Genomic DNA, 11,746 nt, shown 5'->3' on the forward strand with positions numbered 1-11,746 from the left:
ATTATTAGTAAAATTTGTTTAAAATAGAATAAGTTTAGCATTTGCTGATAGCTATTATAGCTATATACTGATTGCTATTACTCTTGGTCTTCCTTTCCTGGGTCTGTCCTCATGTGTGCCAGTTTCGTTGTAGTGCTTGATTGTTTTTGTGACTCCACTTGGGGACACAATTAATTTTTTGCAATTTTCAGGACTTACTCACCTTCATTTCTTAAAGTAATGATGGCCACTAGTTTTTCTTTAGTTAGCTGATTGGTTCTTGCCATAATATGAATTTTAATAGTTGTCCAATAGGGCTGTCGGCTGTGTAGTAACCTGACCTCTGCACAACACAACCGATGGTCCCAACCCCATTGATAAAGCAAGAAATTCCACGTATTAACCCTGATAAGGCACATCTGTGACATGAAAAACCATTTCAGGTGACGACCTCTTGAAGATCATCGAGAGAAAGCCAAGAGTGTGCAAAGCAGTATCCAGAGTAAAGGGCGGCTATTTTGAAGAAACTAGAATATAAAACATGTTTTCAGTTATTTCACCTTTTTTGTTAAGTACATAACTCCACATGTGTTCATTCATAGTTTTGATGCCTACAGTAAGAATCTAGCAATGTAAATGGTCATGAAAATAAAGAAAACACATTGAATGAGGTGTGTCTTTTGGCCTGTACTGTATGTATGTGTGTGTGTGTGTGTGTGTGTGTGTGTGTGTGTGTGTATATATATATATATATATATTAGTAGTAGTACTGAGGTCCTGACTTGCTGTATGCTTGCTTTAACAGGGGGGAACCATATATTCTAGGTATCAGGAAATTATGTTTATGCCCTATTATTTAAGATAAGAAGTATGGCAGTCTGAAAATCAATCAGGTAAATAATACATGTTTACATTTACGGCATTTATCAGACTAACTTATCCAGAGCGACTTACAATCAGTAGTTACAGGGACAGTCTCCCTGGAGCAATTTAGGGTTAAGTGTCTTGCTCAGGGACACAATGGACTCGAACCCAGGTCTTCTGGTTCATAGGCGAGTGTGTTACCCACTAGGCTACTACCACCATGTTGCTGATGTTGAATTGGTGTAGGGGCAGTTAAATCCTGGGTACCTGACAAAAGTGTTCCCTCTAATTTTAGGTTGGGTGACCAGACGTCAGATAAGATGATCATTTATTAGTCCCACAAGTTTACATTGTTTCAAATATTATCTGTAAAAAACAAAGACGCTTCAAATAAAGAGATTAAAAAAGGCAGAGAAAACGTCTAACGTTGCAAATCACGTCATGTTTTGAAATCAGCGCGCGGCAGGGTGAACATGGAGGAACTTAATTTCCCGTAACACCGGTTTACGGTGTTTTAATTCTGTATTCTTGGCCCTGATAGACGTTTAAAAGGAGCGCCGCCCCTCCCAAGATGGCGGCTATGTTGACGTATTCGCGTAAAACGCGGCATCTAGTCTATATATCTACGCCAACGGAGAACTAAACGTCTTTTTAGCTACAGCGATACGTAGTGGAATCATTTAGAAAAGAAATAAGAAAAATCATGAAAGAAAACGCAATGGAGAACTGTAAAAATGTAGCATGTTGAAAATCACCTTCTACATAAAGTGCGTAGGACGGTTGTCTACAATTCTTCAATTCTCGTACTTGCATTTCCGGGAAAATCATGTCTCGCGAGAGACGAGCGCATACGTCATCTGGCCACGCAGAACACTTCTGTGTCTGTGTGTGCGAACACAGAGCCAAACAGCGCCGTAGCCATTCGCCGAAAAGCTGCTTCTCGGTACTGTTTCTGCGCTGCATGCTCAGCTCGTCGACTGGCGTTTGGAGGTCTGGTGTGCAGCTTCTCTTTCACCAGCAGTCACTGAGCAGAGGAGGGAGAGAAAGATGTCGGCGTCGGAAGGGAACAAAAACACGGAACCCTGGGGCGGTTTTGATGACAATCTTATCCAGGTAACTAACTTAACACCTTGGCTAAATAATGATTCAGATGTCTGCGTTTCAAGATTTCGCTAACTATATGATGTTGGGACACGTGACTGCTAAGTTTTGTCACACGTCCCAACATCATTCAACACTGACTTATACCAAAAACACAGGAAGTATCTCTGCTGTTGCTGTGAAAACGTGGCCTTTCAGGTAATTATGTAAAAATGTCACGTTGGCATTATGATTACCTGCCACTTAGTAAGGTCATGTTTTGGTCACATCGCTCTACACTGGCAGCATACAAACAATCAGAACCAAGCATGATTTTCAGGCCAGCAGCATGTCCCACGCAAAGATTAGTCCTTACGTTACGTCCATGACTGTGTGTGTTTAGGGAACGGGGTCAGCCGTGATCGACATGGAAAATATGGATGACACCTCAGGGTCCAGTTTTGAGGACATGGGAGAGATGCACCAGCGGATGAAGGAAGAAGAGGAGGTGACAGCGGAGGCTGCAGCCACCGAGGAGGACAATGGAAATGACGGCGAGTTTCTGGGCATGAAAGGCTTGAAGGGTCAGCTGGGCAGACAGGTTGCTGATGAGGTCAGTCTCCAATTTACAGTATCTGTATAGTGTATAGCTCTTTACAAAAAAAAAAAAACAATACAGACATGTCTGTGTGAATATTTTATTTTCTGGTGCATGCTGTAATAAAATGGACTAGATAATGCCATAAAACTGTGTACATCCAGATGTTGGATTTGTATGTGTAAAGGTCTGGCAAGCTGGGAAGCGCCAGGCATCAAAGGCTTTCAACCTGTATGCCAACATAGACATCCTCCGGCCCTATTTTGATGTGGAACCTGTTCAAGTCAGGAACAGGTGAGAGGCTTGTGTTGGTTTCAATGCATTTGATTTCCACATGATTTCTACGTGTCTTCCTACATTCTTTTTTCTTTTTTTTTTTTATAGGCTGATTGAGTCAATGATTCCTATTCGGATGATCAACTTTCCACAAGTGAGTCTCTGTTTTAAATTTTAAAGGTCTATTGAGGTAACTTTTTAAAAACATGACCACATTGTGTTTGTGACGCTCAATATTTTCCTGTTTTATTTCAATTTCAAGAAAATTGCTGGAGAGTTGTATGGACCCTTAATGCTGGTGTTCACCCTGGTGGCCATCCTCCTGCATGGCATGAAAACTTCTGGAACGGTTATTGTAAGGAAAGCTTTGTGCACTATACGAGATGGGTGGGTACATAAAGTATTCAGAACTATAAAATTTTCACTCTGTTACTCAGCCATTTAGAAAATCATTAAAGTTATTAATTCATTAATGTACACACAGCACCCCATATTATATCTGATGTCCGTGTCTTCTGATCATCCTTGAGATGGTTCTACACCAGTCCAGCTGTGTTTGATTAAACTGATTGGACTCAATTAGGAAAGCCACACCCCTGTCTATATAAGACCTTTCCACTCACAATGCAGGTCAGAGCAAATGAGAATCACGAAGTCAAAGGAACTGCCTGAGGAGCTCAGAGACAGAATTGTGGCAAGGCACAGATCTGACCATGGATACAAAAAAAAGCTGCAAGGTTCCTAAGAACACAGTGGTCTCCATAATCCTTAAATGGAAGATGTTTGGGCCGACCAGAACCCTTCCTAGAACTGGCTGTCCGGTCAATGTTAGCTATCAGGGCAGAAGAGCCTTGGTGACAGAGGTAAAGAAGAGCCCAAAGATCACTGTCACTGACAAATGGCTGCAATATAACAAAGAATGAAAAATTTAAGGGGGTCTGAATACTTTCTGTACCCACTGTATTTTCGATCATTTTGATAAGTGGCTGCTTAGAATTTAAATTATATTAAAACTAAAATAGTATGTATTAGTAAGTTAAAAGTTTTCTGATTTCCATTAGAGAGAAGGCACACTGATGGGAACTGCGATCGGCACATGTTTTGGCTATTGGCTGGGAGTGTCATCTTTCATCTACTTCTTGGCTTATTTGTGTAATGCTCAGATCACCATGCTGCAGATGCTGTCGCTGTTGGTCAGTTACTCATTATTACTACCCTTAGTAATAAAGCATAATCCATATTTAATATTTATCCATAGGTTAAATGTAACAATTACATTTTTTTTTTTATTCTTTGGCTTCAGGGCTATGGTCTCTTCAGCCACTGTTTGATTCTCTTTATTACATACAACGTTCATTTCCACTCTCTGTTCTACATTCTCTGGCTTGTGATTGGTGGCCTGTCAACACTACGCATGGTAAGATACTGTAAAATTATGGTGTTATGGTATGAAAATAATAAGAATATTTTGTGTGTGCATAATACACACACATATAGAGAGACAGATGGGTGGTAGTAGCCTAGTGGGTAACACACTCACCTATGAACCAGAACTACCATTGAGCAAGATACGTAACCCTGAATGTCTCCAGGGGGGGACTGTCCCTGTAACTACTGATTGTAAGTCACCCTGGATAAGGGCGTCTGAAAAATGCTCTAAAGGTAAATGTAGAGAGAGAGAAAGGAAGAACTATATCTGCCCACTTGCAACTTTGAGATAATACAATATAAGTTTTATGGCATTGCCAGATTCATTGCATTGTGCTGTAGTTGGTCAAGGGCTCTAAAAAAGAAGGATTTGTTAATCACTAAAAGATGTGAGTTGTGCCAAAACTGTTTTTTGGGCTGTTATTGAACATTAAGCCAGGACCCAACAAATATTTAAAAAAATAGTTAATTATAAGACTAGCAATTGAAGTGTCAATCCCAGTATATGTAGACCTGTTTTGTGTCAACACCAGTGCAACACCACTAAGTAAGGGCTACCACCAAGCAAGTGACAGCATGAAGACCAGGGAATGCTAGACCGAGGAACTGTAGAGAAGTACACATCATTTTTAAAAAATGGACTGACAGACCAGGAAAGGATGGCATTAATCAGAGACCAACAGTAACCCTGAAGCAGCTTGGTGGCTCTACTGCTGAATTTGGAATAGTTGTCCATAGGACCAGAGATGGCCTTCATGAAGAGTGGCCAAGAAAACTATTGCTTACAAAAAAGGTAGACTGAAATCTGCTAAAAGGCATATTGGAGACTCCCCAAACGTGGTGCTGTAGAAAAATGAGACTTAAATAGAACTGGGATTCGGAAACTGGTCAGAATTGAAGGAAGGAAGGATGGCTGGTGCAAAATGTTGAGAAATTCTTGAGTGAAACCTCTTTGAGTCTTCCAGAGATTTGAGACTGGGACTGAAGTCCACCTTCCAGCAGGATAATGACCCTAAACACTTGAACATGAAATGACCCTAAGCTTCACTTTAAAGAGAAACAGACAAATGTCCTGGAATGGCCCAGTGAAAGCCCAGACCTCAATCCAATTGAGAATCTCTGGTATGATTTAATTATTACTGTACACAAGCGGCTCCCATCCAACTTGAAAGGTCTGGCACAGTTTTGCCATAAAACAGGCAAAAATACTAGTGTCTAGACCATCTCCAAGCATGTGGTAAAGTGGTAATTATGTGTAAATTCCAGGTTGTACAGATATAGAGATAGAAATAGAGTGATGAATAAATTTGCAAGGTACTATAGGTGTTTTAATTTTTACTCCATCAGGTGGCTGTGTTAATCTCACGGACTGTGGGCCAGACGCCTCGTCTCATCCTCTGTGGCACCATAGCTGCCCTTCACATGCTTTTCCTGCTCTATCTGCACTTTGCCTACCACAAAATCATTGAAGGTAATGCAGTGAATTGTGTTTTGAAACCATTAAAATCACAGATCTGCTCATATGTTACTAATATTTTACACTGCCCATTTATAATTTATAATTGCTCAAAGTATTGCTTAATTCTGCATGAAACTACTTGTTTAATTTGGTTTCTCTCTTCAGGAATCCTGGACACCTTGGAAGGGCCAAATGCTCCACCCATCCAACGAGTGGCTCGAGATTTGCCCAGTATAGTCAATGTTGTGAACGCTACGGTCAAGTCTCTGGCTGCAGCTGCCATGAACTCCCAGTGATTGTACAGCAAGGTGTGGATGAATGTGAAGACGCACCAGGTGGGAAACAAGAGGATGGCCATCCCCAAACCTTCTTATCTGTCAAAAGACGTTATTATGTTATGTACTGTGCATCTCATTTTATATGTTGGAAAACACTTTTTTTTCCCTCAGAGAATGGTTAAAATGCCCTCAGAAGACCTCAAGACAGTCCTGCCAACCGCATTCACTTTATAGACTTATATGGGGACTCCTGTTTTTACAACCCACGTGAAGTATTATTCAGAGAGAATAACAGTTACATGATATTTGTCAATTATTAAACGCTGTGTTTGGCATAGTAGTGCCATGAAAATGGCACTAATGATTACATTAAATGCCCTGTAATTGGCTTTGGACATGTCCCTTGAAAACCAGATACATCCAACTAAGCTAATTTTACCTATAATGCTCACCGCTGTGTGTTTTATGACAAAAAAGTCTTGGCAATTGTGAACCTGTCTCTTAATTCCTTATACTGGCCTTTATTGAATTTCGTCTTCGGACTAAATTTTAAAAAATCAGATGTTCCCCTTTCTATTTTAGGTTCCTTGTTTTTCACCAAATAATCCTTATGGTGGTGTTTTTTTTTTTTTTTTTTTTTTTTTATTTCCTGTACAGTACGTTTGATTTGCAGACAACTTTGAATGTTTGCAATGCATGAAGAAATTTCTTTAATGTTTTTTGAAGCACCATTTTAGTTCGGGAGGAACATAATTTTGGGACTGGGTTGTGCCTCATAAGTGCTCTCCCTCTTTCAGTCCTTTACTTATGAACTTTGTATTTATAGCATTATTGTACAGAAAAAAGATACAATATAAATAAACAGTAAAAGATGCAATTTTAGTGTGATCTACGTACATTAATAAATGCAATAAATCCATGTGGTATTTCTCAATTTTAGGGGCTCTGTGTGAAGACACATTCATTCTCGGTGGCACAGTTCTCTCATGATTTCAGAAACTAAATAGAGTGCCCTCAAAACATTTAAAATCCCTTTAATATCATTGCATGGTCATGAAAATGTCTTAAAAATCTGCCTTTGACTCCCTGAGATGTGTTGATGTGACATACCATGCAAATAAAAGCATTCTATATATTTTCTAAAAGATTTTACAAAAGGGTGACGAGATTAGCAAGGGCCAAACTGTGCCCACAGGCAGAAAATCCACAGCCACAGACGATGCCATCGCCCCCTGCATCTGACCCTCACCCACCTGGAAATTAAGGACACGTACGCATGAATGCTGTTCATAGACTTCAGTTCAGCATTCAACACCATCATTCCTCAGCACCTGGTCACGAAGCTGGGCCTGCTGGGCCTGAACACCTCCCTCTGCAACTGGATCTTGGACTTCCTGACTGAGAGACCTCAGTCTGTCCGGATCGGGAACAGCATCTCCAGCACCACCACACTGAGCACTGGAGCTCCTCAGGACTGTGTGCTCAGTCCAATGCTGTTCACCCTGCTGACCCACGACTGCAGCAATGCACAGCTCCAACCACATCATCAAGTTCGTCGATGACTAGATGAGAATCTCTCCTGGAATCTCAACAACAGCCAAGAAAGCCCAGCAGCATCTTTCCTTCCTGCAGATGCTGAGGAAAGCCCATCTCCCACAACCCATCCTCACCACCTTCTATAGAGGGACTATTGAGAGCATTCTGACCATCTCTGTCTGGTGTGGGAACTGCACCGTATCAGACCGCAAGACAGCGGATAATGAGGAGAGCTGAGAAGATCATTGAATCTCTCTTCCCTCCATAACCGACATTTACCACACACGCTGCATCAGGAAAGCCACCAGCATTGTGAAGGACTCTTCACCCTCCTGCCATCTAGAAAAAGGTACCGAAGCATTCGGGCCCTCACTGCCAGACTGTGCAACAGCGTCATCCCACAGGCCATCAGACACCTGAACACTTAGGGACAGGAATGACACCCACACAACAATTAAACAAATCGATACCTCATGATACAGACCTTTGGCTTCCTCTATTGCCCTAAAACTTACCATCCCCAAATGAAACCTTAGGATAAAACCTGCCTAACAACCAAAAGCACTATTCACACCTTCACACGGAATTAGTGATTATGTTCAGATACAATAGATACAATTCATATTGATGTGCGTATGCAAAAAGGAACTGACAAATTTACCATCCAGTGCATTAACATTTCTTCTGACTAAGGTAAAGGATTTTGTACTGCAGTTCAGATGACTCCCTGTAGTGTTTAATTCATCAAATAAATAGGATTTGAGTGATGTTGCAGTATGTTATATTGGGCTTTTTTCCCACTGCCCTTGTCACCTCATTTTGTGAGGCCATTTCAAATCCTTACTGAATTAGATTCAAATGTCATGGAGCTCCTTCATCTGCACATCAGTTCTTCCCGGAGTGGCTGTTCAAGCATCTCTTACACCATAATTTAATTTGCAGATAAGGAGAGGTGAGAGCCCTGACAACAACCTGCTGCTCAGTGTCAGCAAGACCAAGGAGCACACTGTGGATGACATTTTAATTGCATTAAAACTGTAATGCCAATTTGATTTGAGTCATTCCATTTTCAATTAGAATACAGGAAAAATATATTTCTTAATATGCAGTGAGTCAGAACAAAGTTTAATATGAAAAAAACATTGGATTGTATAATTATTTATTTCTTTTACCCATCCTCACCTGTTTAGGGGCTCCATACATTTGTGCCTGGTAACTTTTTCACTTCTGACAGTCGACCAAGTTAGTAACTAGTTACCAGGAAAAGTAACTTAATATTAACTTTCATGGCTTCCATTATATATATTTAACATTCAATAAGTGAAATGTCATGTCTGTATTTCCACTGTAAACACACTACTTTGAAACTTGCCATTACTGTGTGTCTCCTGTCTCCTGTCAGCCAGTCTCTGGTTGGCTTACCGTGAAGTTTAACTCAATTTTAGCCTTACTTTTACATTTTAGACATTTATCAGAGCAGCTTACAATCAGTATTTACAGGGACAGTCTACCTGGAGACACCCAGGGTTAAGTGTCTTGCTCAGGGACACAATGGGATTTGAATCTGGGACTTCTGGTTCATAGGCAAGTGTCTTACCCATTTTCAATTAAAAAGTAACAATTTCAAACAACAAACCTTTGCAATCAGTGTACCCTAAGAGTACACTGATAAGTCCTACCCTAAGAGGCTGACTTATCATATTCGTACATTTGACAGAAGAACCTACAGAAAAGTCAAGTCAAGTCAAGTCAACTTTATTGTCAATTCTGCCACATGTACAGGACATGCAGAGAATTGAAATTACGTTACTCTCTGACCCATAAAAATAACATTAAATACAAAAACAGTAACAGTAACGAATACAGAGTATAAATACAATTTAAAAAGAAAGGCACAATATACAATTTTAAAAACACCATGTACAAATAAGGGCACATGGTGGAGAGTGCAACATCAGGAGAGTGCAAAAACCAATAGTGCAACAGAGTTTTTAAGTTTAAAGTGACGAAGTGAAAGTGAGGTAGATGGCAGACCAGAGCTGCACAGAGTGACTGGTGCATGGTCAATTTGTGTGATTTAGAGTTCAGAAAGTTTGTGGAGCAGAAGAGGGGAGTGAGGGGAGTGGGGGCAGAGCCGGGAGGGAGTTGAGTTTCCTGACCGCCTGATGGGTGAAGCTGTCCTTCAGTCTGCTGGTCCTGGCCTGGAGACTCCGCAGTCTCCTCCCTGATGGCAGCAGGCTGAAGAAGGTTTGCATTGGATGGGTGGGATCGGCTGCTATGCCGAGGGCTTTCTTGGTGAGGCGTGTGCTGTAGATGTCTTGGAGGGAGGGGAGAGGGACACCGATGATTCTCTCAGCTGCTCTTACTGTGCGTTGGAGAGTTTTTTGACAGGACGCATTGCAGGCTCCAAACCACACAGTGATGCAGCTGGACAGGATGCTCTCGATGGTTCCTCGGTAGAATGTGTGCATGATGGGGGCTGGTGCTCTTGCTCTTCTTAGTTTGCGGAGGAAGTAAAGACGCTGCTGTGCTTTCTTGGCCAGTGCAGTGGTGTTTTTTGTCCAGGAGAGATCCTCGGTAATGTGCACACCCAGGAACTTGGTGCTGCTCACTCTCTCCACAGATGCACCGTTGATGGTCAGAGGAGCATGCTGAGTGTTTCCTCTCCTGAAGTCAACAACAATCTCTTTCGTCTTCTCCACATTCAGGGAGAGATTGTTGTCTCCGCACCACTTGGCCAGGCGGCTCACCTCGCTTCTGTAGTTAGACTCATCCCTGTTATTAATGAGTCCCACCACAGTCGTGTCATCCGCAAACTTGATGAAGAGGTTGGAGCAGTGTGACGGAGTGCAGTCGTGGGTCAGCAGAGTAAAGAGAAGGGGGCTCAGCACACATCCCTGAGGAGCCCCCGTGTTAAGGACGATGGTGCTGGATGTGCTACTGCCAACCCGTACTGCTTGTGGTCTTCCTGTGAGGAAGTCCAACAGCCAGTTACACAGTGAGGTGTTGAGCCCCAGCTGGATCAGTTTTTGTGTGAGCTGTTGTGGGATTATTGTGTTAAATGCTGAACTGAAGTCTATGAACAGCATTCGAACATATGAGTCTTTTTTGTCCAGATGTGTGAGTGTTGAGTGGAGTGCAGTTGAGATGGCATCATCGGTTGAGCGGTTGGGCCGATATGCAAACTGGAAGGGGTCCAGTGAGGGGGGGAGGGCAGACTTGCAAAAACATCAACCTCTAATATTACCTCTATTTAAAGTTGGACTACATATGCAATATTTAAAATGCCCAATTAGAAACAAAATAGCATGTTTGAAGGTCATGACTCTCTAGTTTAACAGGGTCAATGTGTACTGGCATAGTGGTTTGAAGTTCAACTGCATTATTTTGGTTAAACAGACACCATTGAAATTTCCATTTTATGCACCAAATTACAGGTGTGAGTAGAAAGTTAAACTGAGTGGTAATTTTACATTTACATTGGCATTTTGCATATTTCATTTTATATATTGCAGTACAGACTCTTCGTGCTCCTGCCATGTGGCTGGTGATACAGAAGCATCCAGGCCTGCACCAATATATTCAGTGTCAGGGTCCACTGGCAACTCATCAGGCTTCTTTCACAAAAATGTCCTGTTTACTTAATCGAGTTTTAGCTTGTTATAATAATGAGATATGGAGGATATATCTGTGGCTGTGTAAAACATAATCTGGTGTGTGTGTTAAGTGTTCCCAAGTTTGGCAAGCAGAATGCTTGAATTAAATCTATCTGCATGTTTGGTTCAGTAGTGCACAAGGTCTATTAGAGATTTTGTTTGTGACTGGAACAGAATAAACATGTGGAGTGGTCAGTGGGGCCTGCTGAGGGCCATTCCTTTCACATAACAAAATACTACTGTGCTGTGCATCGCAACCGTACAGTGTTCAAGTCTTCTGATACGTTGCTTGTTTAAGAAGGTCATGGGAGAATATGAGTCTGCAACAGGAGACAGGTTGCAGGTACAGGTGGTATGTGGAGCCACAACTTCTCTCATTACTTCCCAAGAGATGGCTGCCATGAATAAAGACGGTTTACACGGTCTCTAAAGAATGCTTTCTAATGATATATAATAAGTAATACAGGTTACAACAATGTATTACAGGTTACACAGATTACACATGTGTTGATATCGTTTATCCGTTAACAGTTTATTAACACTGTAATTACACAGACACATTGCACAAGGCGAATTATGAGTGCAGGCTGTT

The 11,746-nt window shown here is 41.5% G+C and overlaps 1 protein-coding gene across 2 annotated transcripts; it reads left to right on the forward strand.

Moving 5' to 3' along the window:
• Positions 1 to 1,683: 1,683 nt before the first annotated feature.
• yipf3 (Yip1 domain family, member 3) lies at positions 1,684 to 6,844 on the forward strand. 2 transcript variants are annotated; one of them, XM_028988819.1, is made up of 10 exons: positions 1,684 to 1,956; positions 2,327 to 2,536; positions 2,709 to 2,815; positions 2,906 to 2,951; positions 3,060 to 3,152; positions 3,859 to 3,990; positions 4,101 to 4,214; positions 5,573 to 5,696; positions 5,850 to 6,019; positions 6,134 to 6,844. In XM_028988819.1, exons 1-9 carry the CDS (start codon positions 1,891 to 1,893, stop codon positions 5,978 to 5,980), a joined length of 1,023 nt encoding a protein of 340 aa, XP_028844652.1. In that variant the 5' UTR covers positions 1,684 to 1,890; the 3' UTR covers positions 5,981 to 6,019; positions 6,134 to 6,844. The 2 variants fall into 2 exon arrangements, with proteins under 2 accessions (XP_028844652.1, XP_028844651.1); XM_028988818.1 differs by having other exon boundaries at positions 5,850 to 6,844.
• The last annotated feature ends 4,902 nt before the right edge of the window (positions 6,845 to 11,746 follow it).

Source organism: Denticeps clupeoides, chromosome 8, assembly GCF_900700375.1.
Source record: "Denticeps clupeoides chromosome 8, fDenClu1.1, whole genome shotgun sequence".
NCBI lineage: Eukaryota > Metazoa > Chordata > Actinopteri > Clupeiformes > Denticipitidae > Denticeps > Denticeps clupeoides.